At 40.9% G+C, this 24,596-nt stretch overlaps 3 protein-coding genes and 1 long non-coding RNA gene across 8 annotated transcripts in view; 2 read left to right on the top strand and 2 right to left on the bottom strand.

The window, feature by feature from the left end:
- Positions 1-92: 92 nt before the first annotated feature.
- On the bottom strand, positions 93-3,358 carry LOC121567792. Its single transcript, XR_006001166.2, has 3 exons — positions 2,909-3,358; positions 672-817; positions 93-482 (listed from the first exon to the last, which is right to left on the bottom strand). It is a non-coding gene; the product is annotated as an uncharacterized LOC121567792 (long non-coding RNA).
- A 126-nt stretch (positions 3,359-3,484) lies between these two features.
- Positions 3,485-14,842, top strand: LOC121567790 (post-GPI attachment to proteins factor 2). Of its 2 annotated transcripts, none has more exons than XM_041878080.2 (6): positions 3,485-3,876; positions 4,117-4,282; positions 4,367-4,616; positions 4,915-5,021; positions 10,829-10,937; positions 13,286-14,842. In XM_041878080.2, the coding sequence occupies exons 2-6, from the start codon at positions 4,118-4,120 to the stop codon at positions 13,414-13,416; spliced, it is 762 nt and encodes a 253-aa protein (XP_041734014.1). In that variant the 5' UTR covers positions 3,485-3,876; position 4,117; the 3' UTR covers positions 13,417-14,842. The 2 variants fall into 2 exon arrangements, with proteins under 2 accessions (XP_041734014.1, XP_041734013.1); XM_041878079.2 differs by having other exon boundaries at positions 4,112-4,282.
- Positions 14,843-17,110: 2,268 nt separating this feature from the next.
- On the bottom strand, positions 17,111-19,032 carry LOC121568351 (rho-related GTP-binding protein RhoG-like). Its single transcript, XM_041878904.1, has 2 exons — positions 18,926-19,032; positions 17,111-17,801 (listed from the first exon to the last, which is right to left on the bottom strand). The coding sequence occupies exon 2, from the start codon at positions 17,773-17,775 to the stop codon at positions 17,200-17,202; it is 576 nt and encodes a 191-aa protein (XP_041734838.1). The 5' UTR covers positions 17,776-17,801; positions 18,926-19,032; the 3' UTR covers positions 17,111-17,199.
- A 4,008-nt stretch (positions 19,033-23,040) lies between these two features.
- The window catches only part of LOC121567789 (stromal interaction molecule 1), a 40,009-nt gene continuing 38,453 nt past the window's right edge, over positions 23,041-24,596 (top strand). For all 4 annotated transcript variants that reach the window (XM_041878078.2, XM_041878075.2, XM_041878077.2 and 1 more), the window contains exons 1-2: positions 23,041-23,653; positions 24,263-24,386. In XM_041878078.2, coding sequence (XP_041734012.2) covers positions 24,275-24,386 — 112 coding nt within the window. In that variant the 5' untranslated portion in view covers positions 23,041-23,653; positions 24,263-24,274. The remainder of the gene's footprint in view (positions 23,654-24,262; positions 24,387-24,596) is intronic.

Genomic DNA, 24,596 nt, shown 5'->3' with positions numbered 1-24,596 from the left:
CAATAGTAGTACGGCACCCCTGGAGCAGATTAGGGTTAAGTGCTTTGCTCAAGGGCACTTCTGCAGATTTTTCACCTTGTCGGCTCGGGAATTCAAACCGGCGACCTTTCAGTTACTGGCCAAACACTCTAACCGCTAGGCTACCTGCCGCCCGTTACTTCCCAGATTCCCAGTATAAAAAGCAGAAAACGACCAGAACACTCCCGTGAATAAATGTCTTCAAGGAGTGTTCAGCTTGTGTCTTCACACTGACAACAACGTTGATGTGTGGAATGTATTGTGGGAGCAACAGAGCTCTCTGATTAACCCAATACCAGTCCGACCTACTTGTTATATAAGACTATATCAGGTCTCCATATATAACTACTAGGTATACGGATGGTATCAAGTCCATCATAATCATCTGTATTCCAGGTGAGGTATGAGTCTACCCACACCTGTCGTATCCACAGATATGCTGTCAAAATCTGGTTACGTTCATCCTGCAATAGAGGGAACATGGTGAACAATGGCTTAATTTCACTAGTTATCATTACCACTTAGAATATTACATCTATTTCAAATGCAAAATGTGAATGTATGAGATTTTTGTTTGACATATTTTTTGGGAATCTCTTTATTATTGTTGTATTGCTGAAATAGCCATAGTTTACATGTAAGAAAGCTGTTACCATGTCAATGATCTGTGAGAGGGTGATCTGCAGGGTCACATTGAGGATGTTGTCTGTGTCCTCTACCGGTCTCAGGGCACTGGTGTAGTTAGTAAACAAATCTTTCAGCAGCTTCTGGGCATACTTCCCATGAGCACTCCAACAGGCTAGGACAGGGCAGAGAGAACAGTGTCTGCTAAATGACTAATATGTTATTTAAAAATGGATAAGAAAGAACATGGAGAGCAATGTTAAACATGTTCAACATCATTCTCACCTAAACACCAAAAACACAATCAATTTAATTTAATTAATTTGTAATTTAGTTAGCACTAGATCATATTCATACATTTATTCAAAAATGACAATCTGTGACAACCTGATGTCAGTCAGAACAAAGTCTCTGGGACATACAGGTAACTGCCAAAATAAAGGAAACAGCTACATAAAGTGTCTTAATAGGGCGTTGGGCCACGAGCCACCAGAGCCATCAGAACAGGTTCAATGTGCCTTGGCATAGATTCTACAAGTGTCTGGAACTCTATTGGAGGGAGGCATCACCATTCTTCCATGAGATATTCCATAGTTTGGTGTTTTGTTGATGGTGCTGGTGCTGGAAAATGCTGTCTCGGGCACCGCTTCAGAATTTCCCATGAGTATTCAATTGGGTTGAAATCTGGTGACACACACACATACACTTTAAACCCCCCATGCTCCTTTGAGACCCATCTTTCAAAGTCACTGAGATCTCTTCTTCTAGCCATGGTAGCCAAAATAATGGGCAACTGGGCATTTTTATACATGACACTAAGCATGATGGATTGTTAATGGCTTAATTAACTCAGGAACAACACCTGTGTGGAAGCACCTGCTTTCAATATACAGTACTTTGTATCCTTCATTTACTCCTGTGTTTCCTTTATTTTGGCAGTTACCTGTACATGGGTAAAAGTCTTAGTGTGTCAGAGGACATGTCATGGCAGATGGTGCAGAACACTGGGGCAGAGGGGTATTTGGGAGTAGATTACCCTTCTGATGCTATAGCAAGAGATCAAGCAAAGCTGCCATTATGAGCCAGCAGATGCAACTGAGGCATCTGTTGACCCCAAGCAGGGATGTGTTGATACACGCCCTAATCCATGGGACATTTGCCATATAATACCACCATAGAAAATAAACAGGGATAGGCTATAATACAGTCTAATAGATACACTGTACACTGTTCTTGTAGGTTGAATGCATGCATAAAAAAAGGGGGGAAAATGTATTTTTATTGTCACATAAACTAGATAGGTGCAGTGAAATGTGTTGTTTTATATGGTCGGCCATAGTAGTATGGTACCCCTGGAGCAAACTAGGGATAAGTTACTTGCTCAAGGGTACACCTTGTCGGCTCAGGTATTCGAATCAACAGCCTTTCGGTTATTGGCCCAACGCTCTAAACGCTAGGCTACCTGCCGCCCTGAAGTCCTTCATGCTGATGCTTTTTTCTCCATTTGTATAGAAAAATCCAATAATATCTGCATGAGTTTAACAAAATACAGTTGTGCAAATCTTCTGCATACTTGGAATTTACTAGACCATTTCACTTTCTCTCCAGTCTTTAATCCCGTTTTTTATTATTATTTCTATTATAGGATATGTTTTTTTTCTTCCGGGAATTCATTTCAAATTCTTGACGAACATAATTGAGTTCAGAACACTGCCAGAAGCAACTGTTTACAGTGGTCTCAGTGGATTTGGGTGAGCCAGATGTTACCCTGCTTCACTGTTTCAATAAAGCCTTTTGAGGAGAATGCAGAAAAGGGCCACAGGATTACATTATATAAGACGATCCCTAAACAACTGGCAGGGAGATCCTGCCACCTGCTTGGGAAACAGCGGTGACGGTTATCTAATCAGAATCTGACTGGGATAAAGGAAATGATCGACCACTGTAGATGTCACAATGATTCATCATTAAGAGACCAGCAATAATGTAGTTTACATCAGTTACATCAGTAACACTTAATGTAATACAAATCCAACAAGCTATCTGTCAAGAGGCTACTCTAAACCAGTCATGAAACCATTTAACTCACCACTTGCATGATGTTTTAAATGAAAAAACAAAATGAGAACACTCATTGCGATTGGAATGTAAGCGTGTGTTGATATAAAGACACTTAACATACCATATACATTCCTAAATATGTACATCGTGAATTTACCATTTTCAACTGTGCATAGTTCAGCAAAAGAGAGAAACTATAGCCTACCTGGAATAATATTCAAGCAGAAAATAAAACTCAGGTGAAGCTCGAATTCCACATAGTTTCATCTTGCTGAGACAGGTTACATTTATCTCTATCCAAAAATATGAAGTTGCCCGGATGGATAGCTCTTGTGCCTTGACCAAGACGATAGTTAGCGTGAGATGACTGGGTTAGAGGCGGGGCAGAGGCTCATCATGACTTACTGAGCAATATTGGAATTTACACAGAATTTATGTGAATGAGACTCGTGGGACATATCCATTGTCCAAAAATCTAAATCCTCAACAACAAAAACATTGACTTGAGTCTTTTCCAAATAACCCTATTTTCTCAAAGTATGTCTTATGGTCATTTCATGAGGCTTCTTGTATTGCCAGGCTGTCAAAGAGTAGGCTACAGTCTTTGGGGATGGGCAAAATCTGCTCCATGGACAGCTCCCGTGGTATAAATTCATTCAGTTTCTTACGCTTCATCGTGAAGCTTCAGCTACCAATGATTTTTCAGCATAGAGAAATTGCGTAATGTGCTGGTACTCCCACCCAATCACTAATGAGCAAGAACCTTGCTTTCTCTTCCGGGTATCGCAATACATTTTAATCCGATCTCTTCAATAAATTTTTCGCATTTCATTGGTATCGCATTTATTTAAAAACATTATTGAAGATATTTATAATATGGCAGCTGGGGGAGGATTCAGGTTAAAAGCTTATTCTGCATCGTGTTGATGATGCTCAGTGTTGTGCTGGGCTGAAGAGAGCGTAAACAGACGCTACTGAATTAAGAGACCACATTACAAATGTGTGAAATACCTGATCAATATAAATCTGAACATAGTCTTTAGCCTATATGCGACGATGCACAGGCGTATGTGGAGACAGTCCAATTCAAGCCAACAAAAGTCATTTCTTTCTCTGACTATGCAAGAGCTATATCTGTAAACAATTGACCTAGCTGTAGCCTACAAATAAGAGGTATGGAATCATATTCAAATAATTTTATGCATGTTTCTGATCAAACTTAAATATAGTCCTGCCTTAATGTCACTGAAAACAGCAGCATGATTTTGCAGGAAGCATGTCAAACTCTCAAACCTAGGTATTAAATCCAGAATTAGCTATTTCATTATTATACATTATTTTGTTAATATCCAAACATTCTCACGATTAAAATGCTTATTTTGTGATAAATATGAACCTGATGTCCCAGTCTAGGATGCTGCAGGGTCCACATGTCCTGGGTCATGACAAGCCTCTGATCAGGCTATCATTCACCTCCTGTGTTGTGGGCACCGTCTGTCTGCCGCTGCTTGGCTTAATTACCTGCATCTTCATCTCCTCCGTTTTCCATTTCCAGGACTCCACTGACACTCATTGCAAGGTAATCAACCCTGTCCCTGTTATTAAAAACGTAGCAATGCAAAATAAATGGTCTGACTTTCTTTTTTTCTTTTTTGGGTTTTAGGTTCCCAATTATCTGCCCTCTATCAGTGCCTCCATAAGCCTGAGCCCAGAGTGCCATATCTGGCGCTTCTGCATTGGCCTGCACTCTGCTCCGAGGTTCCTGGTGGCCGTGGCCTATTTTAACTTCTACAAGGGCCGCTTCTCCACAAGGTTCACAGAGTGGCTGCTCAGCTGCCTCAACTTCATGTGTGCCATCACTGAGAACTTTGGCCTCTTGCTGCTCACCTACGTGTCATCCAATGAAACATACCGTGAGTGACCTTTGACAATTATTCAGCTGGGTATAAGTAGGCATAAGGCCTGCCCTACAGCATACTATACTGCTCATTTACATGGATTAATATGCTGCACGATACAAAATTATGATTTTGAACAAATGTCTGAATTTCGTTCGCCTGTTTCTTGCAGTTATAAATAAGGCCCTGAGTTTTTCCGGATACATGACCCGACCAGGGAAAACGATGTACCCTAGTTATAAACCATATAACCTGTTTCAGTGAGTGTTATGACTAATACAGTTGTACTTGTATGACCTTCTTTGTCCCATAGTTGTCCATAAGGAAGGTTTTGTCCTGTTCATTGCCAGTTCTGTTATCCACATGGTGTTAACCTGTCGGCTGTGGCTGGTTATAAAGAAGTACTCACTGATTCCTGAGGTAAGGCATCATTCCTTCCCTTCAGCCCTGTACTTGATCAGGAAATGTTGAAAGTGCATGAAAGACAGAAATGTAAAGGGAAGTTAGTTGTTGAAGAAGTGAACTAACTCTTTTGGTGGTATGATGCAGTTTCCTGGTGAAGCAAGCTATAGTATAGTTCCTGTTAGTAGAGGGGCTATTGGTGACTTCGTCTGCAATGTCGACAAAGTTGACACTAGAGCCCTCTGGAGTACAAGCCAATTACTGCAGCCTGATGAAACAGCATTGTCAAGTGCAGTTCAAAGCTGTGGGAGATTCTCAAATGGTTTAGCTTGACTCTTCGCGTCCTCTTCTCCGTCCTCTCCTTGCCTCCTTTCGAAAAAGGTCAAAGGTAATCGAGGAGAGGAGCGAAGGAGAGGAAACGTGGAAACAAATGCACTTGTATGAAATGAACATTTGCAAATGACGTTTACAGGTGTGGAATCCTAAAATAAATGTCTAAAGTAGAACAAATTAATATAGCTAGTTGTGTGAGACATTTTATAGATAAAAGGGTAAGTAGTGTGTCATTAATTTTTCTCCTTTGAGAAAACAACAGCTGATTCAAATGGGGTGTGGTGGATTTTAAAACACTTTGCACTACACATGAGAATCCTTGACTGTAGGAGGCGATTGAGGAGAGGAGCAAACTACTCCTTTCACCTATTAACTAATTGACACACTCCTAAATATGGCGACCGCTTATCGGTTTCCAGGACACGGAGGACGGAGGAGTAGAAGAGAAGACAGAATGTCCTTTCCTTTCACTCACACTGATGCATACTGCCTGATGACTGAGCCGTGTGTGCTCCAGTCTATTTTATTTCCCATGTAAATCGTTTGAGCTAAAACAAAAAAAGCAAAAATCTTTTTCAGTTCTTACTATATGGTTGAGGGACTTCAAGCACTGTTATTCTGTGTTAGGACTCTAGGAGAAATACCAGCATTTTGATTCCAACCAGATCAGTGTTACAGGTCGTTACTGAGGGCCAGTTGAGTCAGACTTGGAAGAAGCCTCTGGCTGTGTCAGTGCCTGGGCCTCTGTCCTGGAGGAACAGCTGTTTCCTGACCCAGTCTGGGGCTGTGACCAACACACCCCTCCACGCTACACACAACTCACTGGGAGTGTAGGCTGTCATGTTTACCACACGTGCACACACACAGAGATTGTAGCAAGCACACACACATTAACCGTGCTCGCACTTGGCTTGCACACTTACACTGGCACATATTCATGGCATATGGCATATGGTATATTGTTGCCTAGCCTGAGTACCAGTATCGTTATCTTACATTCCACTCCTTGTCATTGCCAAAGAGACTGGCTTTCTGCCATCTTCAAATATGAACATTCTCGAGGAGAACAGAGGAGTTGATCCTGATTGATAACCCTCACAGCTATCCTTCAATCACAACGATTATCCAAATATTGGAACTCGTGTATCACCTTTTTTTTCTTCTTCACAGAACATATTGGTCGTTTTTTGTTTGTCCAGACAAAACCAGTCTGTCAAAAGTTGCTAGCTCACGTCTAAATTCTCAAACTAAATACATACTGTAGCTACTTCAATTCCAAACACAAAACCTCTTTGCTTTGATATTAAGCCTCAAAATACAAAAACTTGCCTAGCTAACAGCTAAATGTTTGTTTTTGATTCTAATTATATTTTTTGGAGGATCCACGTGTTGTCATGGAAAATATTAATGTTATTTCCAACAACAATGAGCAACTCCGTAAATCCAGCTGCATTGCCGAAAGGCCAGTCTCTTGGTCGTCACAAGTTACCACAGCCACAAAGTCATAAACCCTGCCTATTTCTACAATTATCTTCTTAAATCTGATTTTAAACCTAACCTTGAACCTAGCCTTAACCACAATGCTAATCTTATTCCTAACCCTAACCTTAAATGAAGACTAAAAAGTAAATTTTTGTTTTTATGAATATTTATGATGTAGCCCATTCTTACTTTGTGGCTGTGGTAACTAGTGGAAACCCAGTGTCTTTGGCAATGATATGGAGTTGCAAGGAGTGGAATGTTAGCTAACAATACTGGTTCCTGTAAGGGCTGCTGGACATCATTTGGAGATGACACACTACATACAGCAGTGGAGGCTCTTCAGAGGAGGAAACAGCTGTTCCTCCAGTATGAACAGCTAACTGTAAGTCGCTCTGGATAAGACCGTCTGCTAAATGGCTCAAACGTAAATGTAAAATGAAAGGGAGGACCATCCTCCTCAGTGAATTTCATATTTTTGTTAAATAATGAAACATTAAAAAAGTTATCCTTTTTAGATAAAACTATACTAAATATATTCACATGTTACCAAATAATTGATTAAAACACACTGTTTTGCAATGAAGGTCTACATTGGACTCAGCAGCACTCTGTAGGGTAGCACCACGGTGTAGACGGAGGACCGCTAGCTTCTGTCCTCCTCTGGGTAAATTGACTTCATTACGAAACCTAGGAGGCTCATGGTCCTCAACCCCTTCCATAGACGTACACAGTAATTATGACTACTTCCGGAGGACGTTCCTCCTACCTATCAGAGCTCTTGCAGCATGAACTGACATGTTGTCCACCCAATCAAAAGACCAGAGAATGAATCTAGTACTAAAAGCATAAGCTACAGCTAGCTAGCACTGCAGTGCATAAAATGTGGTGAGTAGTTGACTCAAAGAGAGAGAAAGACAATAGTTGAACAGTTTTGAACAAATTTGTTTCTTCCAAAATTAAGGAGAAGCAAGAGAGAGAGAGAGAGAGAGAGAGAGAGAGAGAGAGAGAGAGAGAGAGAGAGAGAGAGAGAGAGATATTTGGTTGTATTTTTTTAAAAAGTTCACTTAGCTAGCAATGCAGCTAGCTAGTTTAGCCTACTCAAACACCTGGCTCAAACAGAAATGAATGCTATGTTAGCTTGCTGGCTATGGCTATCCAACACTGGAACTCTTCCAAGTCAAGGTAAGCTTTTGTTTTGTATTAATTTATTGCCACCGGGGCCCGCCGGTGTAACTGCTAAACTGCTTTCTGACTGTACACTGTACTGCATGATTGTAGCGGGTTTACTAACAAGTTAGTTCTAGTATCTACGTTGACTATGACTTGATAACGATCAAGGCTGTGTGTAGCGTTAGCGGGCATGATATGAAGGTTTGGCTTGGAAAGGTTTTTTCGCCTGGTTACAGACAGCAGATGTGTTGTGCACTGAAGTCCACAAGCGAAGGGAAAAGGTGAGAGGAGGAGAGCGCATAGATAGTTGCAAGAAGGAATGATGTATAGAACGAGCAAAGTGATCATGCTGTTTATATGTGGCTGCTATGAAAGTGAACTGTGTTTGCGTGTGATCAGGGGTGTATTCATTCCGCCGATTCTGTTGAAAAAATGTTTCTTAAACGGAAGCAAACGGAACGAAACGGGATAACAATACCAGCATTTTACCAATATAAACTTACATTTGCAACTGTTGGACTAATGATTACACCCTAGATCAGCTAGATGCAGATAATAGTGTGCGAGGGGCATTGAATGTGACACTGTCTGTCACCTTGATTACTCTAATTTCTCTCGACCTGTGCACCTACATGTAGTAGCCTAAACCTATCGATGTTACATTGAGCTAGGTGAATGGAATATGAATGACAGTCATCCAATATGCTGTAATAGAAATAAGGCCATACTCATTTAAAAAAAATAGAAAATCGTCCTCCCTCATCATAAACAGCGATATGCTATAACGGCAACCATTGACATTCAGTTTTATTATGCTGCCACTACAGTGGGGAGAACAAGTATTTGATACACTGCCGATTCTGCAGGTTTTCCTACTTACAAAGCATGTAGAGGTCTGTAATTTTTATCATAGGTACACTTCAACTGTGAGAGACGGAATCTAAAACAAAAATGCAGAAAATCACATTGTATGATTTTTAAGTAATTAATTTGCATTTTATTGCATGACATAAATATTTGATACATCAGGAAATCAGAACTTAATATTTGGTACAGAAACCTTTGTTTGCAATTACAGAGATCATACGTTTCCTGTAGGTCTTAACCAGGTTTGCACACACTGCAGCAGGGATTTTGGCCCACTCCTCCATACAGACCTTCTCCAGATCCTTCAGGTTTCGGGGCTGTCGCTGGGCAATACGGACTTTCAGCTCCCTCCAAAGATGTTCTATTGGGTTCAGGTCTGGAGACTGGCTAGGCCACTCCAGGACCTTGAGATGCTTCTTACGGAGCCACTCCTTAGTTGCCCTGGCTGTGTGTTTTGGGTCGTTGTCATGCTGGAAGACCCAGCCACGACCCCATCTTCAATGCTCTTACTGAGGGAAGGAGGTTGTTGGCCAAGATCTCACGATACATGGCCCCATCCATCCTCCCCTCAATACGGTGCAGTCGTCCTGTCCCCTTTGCAGAAAAGCATCCCCAAAGAATGATGTTTCCACCTCCATGCTTCACGGTTGGGATGGTGTTCTTGGGGTTGTACTCATCCTTCTTTTTCCTCCAAACACGGCGAGTTTAGACCAAAAAGCTCTATTTTTGTCTCATCAGACCACATGACCTTCTCCCATTCCTCCTCTGGATCATCCAGATGGTCATTGGCAAACTTCAGACGGGCCTGGACATGCGCTGGCTTGAGCAGGGGGACCTTGCGTGCGCTGCAGGATTTTAATCCATGACGGTGTAGTGTGTTACTAATGGTTTTCTTTGAGACTGTGGTCCCAGCTCTCTTCAGGTCATTGACCAGGTCCTGCCGTGTAGTTCTGGGCTGATCCCTCACCTTCCTCATGATCATTGATGCCCCACAAGGTGAGATCTTGCATGGAGCCCCAGACCGAGGGTGATTGACCGTCATCTTTTCTATTAATTGCGCCAACAGTTGTTGCCTTCTCACCAAGCTGCTTGCCTATTGTCCTGTAGCCCATCCCAGCCTTGTGCAGGTCTACAATTTTATCCCTGATGTCCTTACACAGCTCTCTGGTCTTGGCCATTGTGGAGAGGTTGAAGTCTGTTTGATTGAGTGTGTGGACAAGTGTCTTTTATACAGGTAACAAGTTCAAACAGGTGCAGTTAATACAGGTAATGAGTGAAGAACAGGAGGGCTTCTTAAAGAAAAACTAACAGGTCTGTGAGAGCCGGAATTCTTACTGGTTGGTAGGTGATCAAATACTTGTGTCATGCAATAAAATGCAAATTAATTACTTAAAAATCATACAATGTGATTTTCTGGATTTTTGTTTAGATTCCGTCTCTCACAGTTGAAGTGTACCTATGATAAAAATTACAGACCTCTACATGCTTTGTAAGTAGGAAAACCTGCAAAATCAGCAGTGTATCAAATACTTGTTCTCCCCACTGTATGTCATACACTTGTTTTAGGTGTTGGCTAATAGTTGAATATGGAGCTTGTAATCGTTTGTCATGATAACCTGCTGTGGGCATTTTAGGGTGGGACCACTAAATAGAGTGAATGCTGTTGCTTGAGACACGTGCTGCCAGTGATCTGCAGCATAAATAGTATTTGTGGAAGGATGTGGCTGAAACTGTTTTTACACCAGCTGCAATGTGTTACTGATGTCTCATCTGGAGAGTTTCTCAGAGGGGGCTTAATTAAGACTGCTCATTGTGTTCGTCATACTAGCTATATTAAATGTTTTAATTGTTCAAGTTATAAAGTAGGCCATTACAATCACATTGTACAGTTACACAGTAGTTAAGTACACAATATTATTTTTTCTTATTGCAATCTTTCTCTATCAAATCGCTCTTTCTTTTTTCACACACAGGACGTGAAATCTTTCTACTGGAAAATCCGTTGCTTGGTCCTCAACATAGCTTTCTGCTGCTTGGCTGCTTACTTTTACTGGAAACACAACATGTACTGTGAACCAGGGAGTAAGTATATTGTAGCATCAGTACATTAAAGGTCATGAGCAGTCATTCTGAAAAGAACTTTTTCTCTCATGGCTAACTACCATGAAGTTGGAAAAGACAGGCAAATTTGGTGATACACAAAGCAACTCAAACATCATTGAAATTGTATCAAATATATATTTTTTATATATACTGTATATATACAGTACCAGTCAAAAGGTTGGACACACCTACTCATTCAATGTTTTTTCTTTATTTTTACTATTTTCTACATTGTAGAATAATAGTGAAGTCATCAAAACTATGAAATAACACATATGGAATCATGTAGTACCAAAAAAGTGTTAAACAAATCAAAATATAATTTATATTTGAGATTCTTCAGATAACCACCCTTTGCCTTGATGACAGCTTTGCACACTCTTGGCATTCTCTCAACCAGTTTCACCTGGAATGCTTTTCCAACAGTCTTGAAGGAGTTCCCACATATGCTGAGCACTTGTTGGCTGCTTTTCCATCACTCTACTGTCCGACTCATCCCAAACCATCTGAATTGGGTTGAGGTTGAGGGATTGTGGAGGCCAGGTCATCTGATGCAGCACTCCATCACTCTCCTTCTTGGCCAAATAGCCCTTACACAGCCTGGAGGTAGCCATGCTGGTTACGTGTGCCTTGAATTCTATATAAATCACAGACAGTGTCACCAGCAAAGCACCCCACCCCATAACACCTCCTCCTCCATGCTTTACGGTGGTAAATACACATGCAGAGATCATCCGTTCACCCACACTGTGTCTCACAAATACACGGCAATTGGAACCAAAAATCTCCAATTTGGACTCCAGACCAAAGGACACATTTCCACCAGTCTAATGTCCATTGCTCGTATTTCTTGGATCAAGCAGGTCTCTTCTTATTATTGGTGTCCTTTAGTAGTGGTTTCTTTGCAGCAATTTGACCATGAAGGCCTGATTCACACAGTCCCCTCGGAACAGTTGATGTTGAGATCTGTCTGTGACTTGAACTCTGTGAAGCATATTTTGGGCTGCAATTTCTGAGGTTGGTAACTCTAATGAACTTATCCTCTGCAGCAGAGGTAACTCTGGGTCTTCCATTCCCGTGGCGGTCCTCATGAGAGCCAGTTTCATCATAGCGCTTGATGGTTTTTGTGACTGCACTTGAAGAAACTTTCAAAGTTCTTGAAGTTTTCATGATTGACTGACCTTCATGTCTTAAAGTAAAGATGGACTGTCGTTTCTCTTTGCTTATTTGAGCTTTTCTTGCCATAATATGGACTTGGTATATTACCAAATAAGGCTATCTTCTGTATACCACCCCTACCTTGTCACAACACAACTGATTGCCTCATACACATTAAGAAGGACAGACATTCGACAAATTAGCTATTAAGAAGGCACACCTGTTAATTGAAATGCATTCCAGGTGACTACCTCATGAAGCTGGTTGAGAGAATGCCTAGAGTGTGCAAAGCTGTCATCAAGGCAAAGGGTGGCTACTTTGAAGAATCTCAAATATAAAATATATTTTGATTTGTTTAACACTTTTTTGGTTACTACATGATTCCATATGTGTTGTTTCATAGTTTTGATGTCTTCACCATTATTCTATAATGTAAAAAATAGTAAAAATCTAGAAAAACCCTTGAATGAGTAGGTGTGTCCAAACTTTTGACTGGTAGTGTATATATACATCTACCGTTTGGCATGGATCTTGTGATGCAGTTCACAGCAGCACTGATGGATGTGTTGACTTGACAACTGCATCGGAGTTTTGAACGACCCATCCCCCCGTTTTGTTCCATGCTGGCTGAACACCTAGCTAGCCAGTAACTAGTAACTAGCTAACACCAGACACAGATGAAAGGGGAAACCTTTAAAGATTGTTGCCATAGATGAATAGGGTGAACTTTTAATTACAGTCAAATTTTGGCACCAGGAGATAGCTCTCTAGCTATATAAACCACGCCTCTCTGCAAACACAAACACGCCTGATGTTGGTTACGAGGCGGTACTTGTTTAGATTAGGTAAGAGAATATCATGTTATCATTGGTGTATTAAAATGAAAGTTATGGTGATGTCACCTTGTCTCCTTAATAATGAATCCAAGTGTTTGACATGGGGTAGGGGACCAGTAACTGTATGATCAAACTTTGTCAATGTAGAAGCAACAGTCATTTTTCATACTTTGGTGATCATACTTTGATCTGGTTTCCTTCAGATATCAGCAATTTTCATGAAAAACATGATTTTGACTGTTCATAACCATTATACGATACAAAAGTGTATTTTAATTTTACATTGTTTGTGAAGTGTTCATAATATTTTCCTGTCTTTCCTAACCTCCACAGGCTACACCTTTTTCGCCCTCTTTGAGTATTGTGTGGTGTTCTCCAACATGGCCTTCCACCTAACCGCCTTCTGGGACTTTAAGAGCAGAGAGATGGTGGTCATCTCACCAGAGGAGGGTAAAGACTTCTGACTGGGAAACAGAGGGTCAGGTGACAGGTGTTCAACCACTCAGAACACACCTAGCGGAGATGACGCTGTTGCAGAGGAGGAGGAGCAGGAAGAAAGCGCCTTCTTCCATATATTTACATGATGTCATAACTGTAAATAATAACTTTATTTATCTGGAAGTCAATTCTACTGTACTAACATTTTGATCATGTTGATATTTAACATACAGTATTATAAATGACAGACTTAGAGTGCTCTATGATTTGGGACAGTGGGGCCACTTCGACTTGATCGCCTTGACTTTATGAGTATGTCTTTCTTTAGTCATGCTCACATGTCTAGTACTTGTCACTTGTGAACTTTGGGAAATGCTGACTGTCTTCAGCTCTTTGTAGAAAGTCGTTTCTAATGCATCACGAACTGTGGACAAACGCAAATGTGATATTGTATATTCTCAGGTAGAGAGGGACATCTTAAAAGTATTAATGGTCTAATAGTGATTTCTTTACCATAACATACTTATGCTTAGTGAGTCAGTCAGTCAGTGAGGTCCACAACCTAAATTAAGGAAGTTACAAATAAATGTACTTCCTCATTTGTAAAGACAGAAAGAGAGAGAGAGCAAGAGAGACGGAGAATGAAATGGAGAGGTTGATCCAGATAGTACTAGATTGGGTGTTGTATACAGTAACATACAGTATATACTGTACTAAAACAGAAAGGACATATATCTGTATGTCCCTCCACTGTTCTCACACAAAGCTGTGTCTGTTATCCAGCAGGCAGAGCAAAGGCACTGAGGCCTTATTTCACTATCAAATGAGTCCAGTGGCCTGAGTTATGGGAGAGGACAGTGATTAGGCAGCAAATAAAAAATGAATATTTCACAACTCTGTAACAGCAAGCTGGATCATTTCACTTCCAAATCATTCTCAGGCAAATCAGGGACTTCATCGTTGTTTAGCATGCTGTTTTTTTTTATCATGTCCCATGACTCCTTTGTTAAGGTATTGGTATTTTTTAAGTATCAATTTAATTGTATGCATTGATCAACACATTTATTTGCTGTTCCTTATGATAAGCATAACGATATGTCACAGTAATCTACACTACAGTTTGCACACAATTTCCATCTCTCATTTATAACAGTACAGTAGATGTAATAATAATAATAATAATTTGGTGGGTGCTTATGTTTGTCCTATTTCACACATGTAAAATGGTGTATTAATAAGCATGTGTGATTGGAAATTAGTTTTTTGCATGTCCCAAGTCTCCCTGAGACACCCTCGGAGAGTTTGGTCATGGCCTTCTCAACATAGTTACACAACATTAAAACATCCAGAACCCCAACTTAACTAAAATAGATAGCAAGCTATGGACTTTCAGAGGGAAGTTACAACTAGTCTCTCTCTCTCTCTCTCTCTCTCTCTCTCTCTCTCTCTCTCTCTCTCTCTCTCTCTCTCTCTCTCTCTCTCTCTCTCTCTACACACACACACACACACACACACTGACTAATGTCCTTCGATAGGCAAATCAGCCTATGCATTTCTTATCAAAAACATCTCTCTGCATTTCCTCTTTTGTGTCCAACATTCAACACGTTCAGACAAAGTAGCACTAACTTGGTGGCTTGGTAGTCAAGCACAGCACACAACAAACTGATGGTGTAGAAAAACCCACTTCTATAAAAAAAATAAACCCACTATACTGTACATTGTAAAACAAACAAAAAATAATTATGGGAGAATTGGTATTTAAATTCCTGATATTATCTTTTTACACTTGCATTATTTAATGATTTTTGTAAAGGCCATACATGTCAACATTTGACAATAATACAAACACAGATAAATGAGAGAATGTATCTCCCCATCAAGTGTCAGGTCTTGTTTGTCAATTGCTTTAAAGGAAGAGGGCAAAATAATGGATATACAAAAGCAAGGATTCTCACAGACAGCATTTGACCCAGGCCCTTCTCACCAACCTAACATTGGATCCGTTTTGAGGCATCCATCTTGAGCCAATGCCTCTGCCTCAATGATCCCCTTCTCTCAAGGAAGTCTTGATTTGGCAGTGTTTGCTCTTGGCAGTACAACAAAAACATATTTCACAATAAAATCAACTCCAATGTTTTACACACATTAAATTAATTAATATTGTTCTATTTGATTTGCATCTACAGGGAAAAAAGTATTTGATCCCCTGCTGATTTTGTAAGTTTGCCCACTAACAAAGAAATGATCAGTCTATAATTTTAATGGTAGGTTTATTTGAACAGTGAGAGACAGAATAACAAAGAAATCCAGAAAAACGCATGTCAGAAATGTTATAAATTGATTTGCATTTTAATGAGGGAAATAAGTATTTGACCCCCTCTCAATCAGAAAGATTTCTAGCTCCCAGGTGTCTTTTATACAGGTAACGAGCTGAGATTAGGAGCACACTCTTAAAGGGAGTGCTCCTAATCTCAGTTTGTTACCTGTATAAAAGACACCTGTCCACAGAAGCAATCAATCAATCAGATTCCGAACTCTCCACCATGGCCAAGACCAAAGAGCTCTCCAAGGATGTCAGAGCCAAGATTGTAGACCTACACAAGGCTGGAATGGGCTACAAGACCATCGCCAAGCAGTTTGGTGAGAAGGTGACAACAGTTGGTGCGATTATTCGCAAATGGAAGAAACACAAAAGAACTGTCAATCTCCCTCGGCCTGGGGCTCCATGCAAGATCTCACCTCGTGGAGTTGCAATGATCATGAGAACGGTGAGGAATCAGCCCAGAACTACACGGGAGGATCTTGTCAATGATCTCAAGGCAGCTGGGACCATAGTCACCAAGAAAACAATTGGTAACACACTACGCCGAGAAGGACTGAAATCCTGCAGCGCCCGCAAGGTCCCCCTGCTCAAGAAAGCACATATACAGGGCCGTCTGAAGTTTGCCAATGAACATCTGAATGATTCAGAGGAGAACTGGGTGAAAGTGTTGTGGTCAGATGAGACCAAAATCGAGCTCTTTGGCATCAACTCAACTCGCCGTGTTTGGAGGTGGAGGAATGCTGCCTATGACCCCAAGACCACCATCCTCACCGTCAAACATGGAGGTGGAAACATTATGCTTTGGGGGTGTTTTTCTGCTAAGGGGACAGGACAACTTCACCGCATCAAAGGGACGATGGACGGGGCCATGTATCGTCAAATCTTGGGTGAGAACCTCCTTCCCTCAGCCAGGGCATTGAAAATGGGTCGTGGATGGGTATTCCAGCATGACAATGACCCAAAACACACGGCCAAGGCAACAAAGGAGTGGCTCAAGAAGAAGCACATTAAGGTCCTGGAGTGGCCTAGCCAGTCTCCAGACCTTAATCCCATAGAAAATCTGTGGAGGGAGCTCAAGATTCGAGTTGCCAAACGTCAGGCTCGAAACCTTAATGACTTGGAGAAGATCTGCAAAGAGGGGTGGAACAAAATCCCTCCTGAGATGTGTGCAAACCTGGTGGCCAACTACAAGAAACGTCTGACCTCTGTGATTACCAACAAGGGTTTTGCCACCAAGTACTAAGTCATGTTTTGCAGAGGGGTCAAATACTTATTTCCCTCATTAAAATGCAAATCAATTCATAACATTTTTGACATGCGTTTTTTCTGTATTTTTGTTGTTGTTATTCTGTCTCTCACTGTTCAAATATACCTACCATTAAAATTATAGACTGATCATGTCTTTGTCAGTGGGCAAACGTACAAAATCAGCAGGGGATAAAATAATTTTTTCCCTCACTGTACGATAGTATCTCTACCGCCTTTACAGCAGCACACAGGGTTTCCTAGTGGCGACAGGTTGCGGGTTGAGAAAAGCTCGCACACCCTCAGCGAACACCTCTTTGATTCCATCTTGGTTGAGGGCAGAGCATTCGAGGTACTTGATGGCTTGGATCTGCCTGGCCAGGGCGCTGCCTTGCTGTTGGGTGATGGTCGTCTGGTTCTGATCCTTAAGCTTCTTCAACACCTCTGGGTCATTACGCAGGTCCTTCTTGGTGCCCACCAGCAGAATGGGCGTATTGGGACAGTGGTGGGTGACCTCTGGGTGCCACTTGTGCTTGACGTTCTCAAAGGAGGGGGGGCTGGCGATGGAGAAGCAGATGACGAACACGTTGGTCTGGGGGTAGGAGAGGGTGCGCAGACGGTCGTACTCCTCCTGGCCTGCTGTGTCCCACAGGTTGAGGCTAATAGTCCTGCTGTCCACAGTCACTTGGGCGCTGTAGTTGTCAAACACAGTGGGAATGTACTCCTTGGGGAAGGCGTTGGTGGTGTAGGAGATGAGGAGGCAGGTCTTCCCCACTGCACCGTCTCCTACCACCACACACTTGATGCTCTGCATTCTATCACCTTCACTGTCTCAGACACCTGGACATGAGAAACACAGGGAGAAATGCACTTTATGCTAAAACATTCAGATGCACTTTACACCAAAAGAGAGACACTGGCTTGGCCCCAACTAATTTTAACTGTTGAAAAGTGAGGTTTGTGGTTTAAATTGCTCTCACACATTATCAGATATGAACATTACTCTCACACCCTCATTTACACAGTACAGTCTATTTATATCCATCTTTGCATATCTCTTGGCTTTCATTTCAACATGAACATTACGTTTATCTGTGTGCCTACTTCATTTATAGTTACAGTACACAAGGCCTGTGTTCCCCATGAATTCAAGTGAGAACACTGCAACTACAAAATACGGGTGGAGACTGGAGAGTATGAAATACATGCAGTTATTGTAATTCATTGTGAGAGAGAGAGAAAAAATGGACTCTTCCCACTGCTCTCAGACAATGTTGGAGAAAATGTGAAGATAGCTCAACCCAGTCTATAGGGATCGAGATTGGGAGCACTGAAATGTACTGCTCTGCACACTGACTGGGGATAGTTCATCCAATAAACCTTTGTATGCCTATCACCACAGCCACATACCTTTGGCCTATCCACTGAATATCTATGATAGGTGAATTTCACATTGTAGGCCATCAACAAGGCCATAGCATTCTGATCGTGTACTTTTCTAATTTAATTCACCTAGATTATTAGGCTACAATTAAGAAAAGGGCTATGTGTAAATAGGGCCTAATAGTACCCCTGAAATTAGAAAATATTTCAACATAAATTACAGTAAAAGTGTTTCACCATCATCATCATCATCATCATCATTTTATAGAAATGACTATAGTCAGTAGAGCAAGTTATAACTTCGATTGGGCTAAATTAAACACAAAATAACTGTCACAAATAAGAATTGCAATTGTAGATTTTAACATTGTTTGCCGTTACGTAGGCCTATAGAGTTTTGATATAGAATAGCGCCTACCAAAATTATAACGGCAGTAGGCTACCTCGCCTTATGGTGCTTCACTCAAGTGCTTCCGTAAGATTATGTGTTCTCAGCCTACATGTCTATTATACAGTAGTAGTACGTAATTACAACAATTTTACAAAAAAACACGCAAAGGTTAAAAACAAGTCAGACTCACCAAACATACTATCTTCAATGGCAGGGTTTGTATGAACATATAGCTTACAATCTGTCCGAGAGCGTCAAAGAGTCAAGCAAAGTGTTGCTGTGTGGAGGAAGTGTGTGTGTTCGCTGAAGAGGAAGCCGCTCGTGAAGTAATAGCACTGTGAGGAAGTTTATTTTCTCCCCACCACGACAGCCTGAGCTATTGTTTGACGTTGTGGTAGAATATTAAACAGCATTTTTACATACAATTGTTACCCAATGAATTAACTTATTTGAAATAACCACATAGTTGTTAGAGGCTCAGTGCAGACAACATTAATTTGTTCCTGTGTTCTGTATCATATTGTACAACAGCTGACGAAACTGACACTGTAAAAGTGTAAAAAAAAATTGATCAGTGTTATTCCTGATAGTTGCTGGTTGAAAATACAATCTATACAGGACCTTCTAATCAGTAGGTTTGTATGGGTGGGAGTTTTGGCTTGACTGGAGACATCACCAGGCAGTAAATCGGTTTATAGACCAATAACAAAAACAGTTCCAAACCTCTCTGACAATAATAGCTACTTTTCAGTTTCCCCCTCCCCACTCAGACCACTCACAGACAGTCCTAGGAAAATTATTGCTTGAGAAATATTTTATTGCTAAAAAGCTATTTTTGTCAATTTTAATGGAAAACTATTACAGTAAGGTACTTAACTGTTACCCAGAAATGATTTGATATTGATATAAAAAGGCTGCATTGGGCCTTTAAACTGAGACTTGAGGATTTATCATTAGCTTATGATACAGTATATTATCAGATCAAGGTGTATCATACACATTTATTATAAGATGTTGGGATGTATCATGATAAGGCCTACTGGCTATACCATTGAGGCTCAGATCTGTTCTGATGGGGGGCATCAGTTCCATCAGAAGATGCCCCCCCTTTCTTATGGTATGTCTCCCCATAAAATCATGCCTCCCCTCTTCTTTTATTTCTAGCGTTGTGTAGCCTACAACCTCAAGGTGGCATACTTGAGCTTAGTTGTGTGGAGTCGATGAGCTCCGCTGTTCCTTTGTTGTAATAGCCTACATAGACTTAGATAGACACTGCATCATTGTATCTGTCCAATTGTGAGAGCACAGGCAGCACAGTCTTTGAGGCAATCTCCATTTTGAAGTAGTCCATTTTCATCTTTAACTACACTGAACAAAAATATACAATATAAATATAAACAATTTAAACAAAAATGTTACTGAGTTACAGTTCATATAAGGAAATCAGTCAATTGAAATAAATTCATTAGGCCCTAATCTATGGATTTCACAGGACTGGGAATACAGATATGCATCTGTTGGTCACAGATACCTTTAAAAAAAGGTAGGGGCGTGGGATCAGAAAACCAGTCAGTATCTAGTGTGACCACCATTTGCCTCATGCAGCACAACACATCTCCTTCTTGATCAGGCTGTTGATTGTGGCCTGTGGAATGTTGTCCCACTCCTCTTCAATGGCTGTGTGAAGTTGCTGGATACTGGCGGGAACTTGAACACGCTGTCGTACACAATGATCCAGATCATCCCAAACATGCTTAATGTGTGACATGTCTAGTGAGTATGGAGGCCATGGAAGAACTGGGACATTTTCAGCTTCCAGGAATTGTGTACAGATCCTTGCGACATGGGGCTGTGCATTATAATGCTCAAACATGAGGTGATGGCAGCGGATGAATGGCACGACAAGGGGCCTCAGGATCTCGTCACGGTATGTCTGTGCATTCAAATTACCATCAATAAAATGTTGTGTTTGTTGTCCGTAGCTTATGCCTGCCCATACCGTAACCCTAACGCCACCATGGGCACTCTGTTCACAGCGTTGACATCAGCAAACTGCTCACCCAAACAACACCATACAAGCTGTCTACCATCTGCCAGGTACAGTTGAAACGGTGATTCATCCATGAGGAGCACACTTCTCCAGCGTGCCAGTGGCCATTGAAGATGAGCATTTGCCCACTGAAGTCGGTTACGACGCTAAACTGCAGTCAGGTCAAGACCCTGGGAGGACGACGAGCACGCACTTGAGCTTCCCTGAAATGGTTTCTGACAGTGTGCTCTTCTTTGGTTGTGGAAACCCACAATTTCATCAGTTGTCCAGGTGGCTGGTCTCAGATGATCCCACAGGTGAAGAAGCCGGATGTAGAGGTTCTGGGCTGGCGTGGTCACACGTGGTCTGCAGGTGTGAGGCCAGTTGGACGTACTGCCAGATTCTCTAAAACGACATTGGAGGTTGCTTATGGTAGAGAAATTAACATTAAATTCTCTGGCAACAACTCTGGTGGACATTCCTGCAGTCAGCATGCCAATTGCACACTCCCTCAAAACTTGTGGCAACATCTGTGGCATTGTGTTGTGTGACAAAACTGCACATTTTAGAGTGTCCTTTTATTTTCCCCAGCACAAGGTGTACCTGTGTAATGATCATGCTGTTTAATTAGCTTCTTAATATGCCACACCTGTCAGGTGGATGGATTATCTTGGTAAAGGAGAAATGCTCACTAACAGGGAAATAAACACATTTGTGCACAAAATTAGAGAGAAATAAGCTTTTTTTGCGTACAGAAATTTTGTGGGATCTTTTATTTCAGCTCATGAAACATGGGACCAACACTTTACATGTTGAGTTTATATTTTTGTTCAGTGTACTTTTATGAGTTGGCAAACAAACTGAAAGGGTGCAGACTGCCACCTATAGTGTGTTGTTTTAACAGGTATAAAGCCAAATTTGGTGATTTACTGCCACCTGCAGTTATGGAATGTTTCCTTACAAGTATAAGTAATTGGCTGATCCTACCTGGTGACCTGGATGGAATTATGTGATCATTCCTTAAGCCATACGAAGTCCCACCCAGTTGACTACTTCAAAATGGTGAAAGTCCTCAATGGCTCTGCCCATGCTAAAGTGGCTTTTGGGCACTAGAGTCCTCTATCTATCTCTATGCCTCGAACACACGAACTTGATCTGTGTGTGAAGCCAACATCAGCAGCAGCTAGCAACAATAAGGCTGTGACCTAGGCGATTTCCTTAAGAAAAATAAAAGTCACGCGTTGATTTTGGTACAAACGTAGCATACAAATGGTCGAATTGATTTATCTTAGATAAAATATATACAGTGGTGGAAAAAGTACCCAATTGTCATACTTGAGTAAAAGTAAAAATACCTTAAAATAAAATGACTCAAGTAAATGTGAAAGTCACCCAGTAAAATTCTACTTGAGCAAAAGTTTTAAATATACTTAAGTATCAAATGTAAATGTAATCGCTAAAATATACTTAAGTATCAAAAGTAAAAGTAAAAGTATAAATCATTTAAAATTCTTTATATTAAGCAACCCAGACAGCACAATTTTCTTGTTTCTTAAATGTACAGATAGCCAGCGGCACACTTCTACAGTCAGACATAATTTACAAACAAAGCATTTGTTTTTAGTGAGTCTGCCAGACCAGAGGCAGTAGGGATGACCAGGGATGTTCTCTTGATAAGTGCGTGAATTAGACAATTCTGCTAAGCATTCAAAATGTAACGAGTACTTTTGGGTGTCAGGGAAAAATGTAAGGAATAAAAAGTACTTTATTTTCTTTAGGAAGTTAGTGGAGTAAAAGTAAAAGTTGTCAAAAATATAACTAGTAAAGTAAAGCACAGACCCCCCCCCCCTTAAGTAGTACTTTAAAATATTTTTACTTAAGTACTTTACACCACTGAATATATATAGTATATATATTTATAAACTGGGTGGTTCGAGCCATGAATGCTGATTGTCTGACAGCCATGGTATATCAGACTGTATACTACGGCTTTACAAAATATTTATTTTTACTGCTCTAATTATGTTGGTAACCAGTTTATAATAGAAATAAGGCACCTCGGGGGTTTGTGATATATGGCCAATATACCACGGCTAAGGGCTGTTCTTAGGCACGACGGGCCTTTTTGCTTAAATATGTAATAACTGTAACATAATATTTTTACATTCATAATTCATTTACACCGTTTACAGAGCTGTACTCTTATTTTGAAGGATTATTTAAAAAAAAAACTTGACAGGAAGTGATACGTTAATATTGCTGGATTCACACGAGTCAGCGGCAAAGCCAGGAGTTGAATATTTTGTGTGTGGCGAAACCAGCTGTAGTGGACATGTAGCTAGTGCATTACCACCGCTCTGTGTTTGAATCTATCATAAATACTTTTTTCTTTCTCGAGTGTATTTTATCCAGTAAGTTGACGTAAAAGGACAGGTTTGCTAGGTTTCTCGAGTTCTGTCATTGTAGCTAGCTCGTGTGCGATTATTATCGGTGTAGCCATCTTCCTAGCTGCTGACAATGGTCTGAAGGCTGCTGTGCTGGTGTCGTGTTGAGCTACCTGAAGAAGCGGCCCGGACCATAACGTTAGCTAGTTGGCTTTATCCCAGTGTATGTTTGTCAGTTAGACGACCACTTCGGCCATTGCATTGGATTGTCTGCGGATTGCTGGCTGGCTAGCTAACGTTAGCTGGGTAAACAGAGCGGGAAAGCATCTGTCATGCAGATTTGACAGACAACTAGCTAGCTAGCCAGCTAACTTAGCTCTTTATCCATGGAGTACAGAGGGATTTCTCTTTGGAGTTTGGACCTACGATTGATGACTTGCCTTTGAGTCTACGGTAACCACTAGAGTTGTAATAAGAAAAGCATCCAATGCAAAAGTATTGAAAGGTAACTAACTAATATACATTTAATGGCTACCTAGAAAATCATGAAACGACTGACTTGATTATGATAGCTATTCAGGCCGGCCTGTCACTTTTATTTTGATAACGTTGGTTAGCCAGACATTTATTTAGCTATTGACTGCTAACGTTAGCTGTGATAGATTGTTATCCATATCCAGCTAATATTGGCTTGTAATGTAATATAAAATAGATAAACATGGTGAAATAGTTTGCTAGTAGTATTATGGTTATAGTAAGGTTTAGCATGAGCCAACCACTGATTTTGTGAGAGCCTGTATTATCTGCCTAAGACCCTATGTGACTTCTATACTAAGTAACTAGCCAAGCTAGAGGTCCCAGATATGGGCTACCAACCTTACTTGTCTGATGATAGTTGGCTTTGGAAAGCTCTGATGTGATCTAATTTGATACTTAAGACCTTTTAGATTGTAATAATCATGCAGTGTCATTTCCAAGTCACTGGGTTGAAATTTGTCATTGTTGGTTTGAAATCTGAAGTTGTAATAGTTAAATAACTAGGCTAGTAGCTAACGTTCTAGCTACATTCATGCGAAAATGTCACTCAAACATTTCCTCTCCACCCTCTTCCTAGCAAACCTCCATTATGGATTTCAGCACATCGTTGACCTTGTGGATTGTATGCTTATGCCTCCTGAGGGAAAGTTGGACGGTCCAAGCCAGCTCAGACCACCATCCTATTGATAATGGTGTGTCAGGTATGTAAATATCATTCAGAAAGTTCTGAACATTATGACACACACGCAATCATTCAGCCCATATGCCACCATGTGTATTCATCGAATACTCCATACACCATGTGATCAAAATTGGTCACATTGTAGACTTTTGTTGCATTGTCAGTGTACTAGAACCTCCTCTACCATTTCTGTATTTGGAAATTGTGCCGGCTCTAAATGCAGCCATGC

The sequence above is a fragment of the Coregonus clupeaformis genome, chromosome 6, assembly GCF_020615455.1.
Source record: "Coregonus clupeaformis isolate EN_2021a chromosome 6, ASM2061545v1, whole genome shotgun sequence".
NCBI lineage: Eukaryota > Metazoa > Chordata > Actinopteri > Salmoniformes > Salmonidae > Coregonus > Coregonus clupeaformis.
The sequence above is the reverse complement of the archived record's forward strand: the minus strand, read 5'-3'. Positions and strand labels throughout refer to the sequence as shown.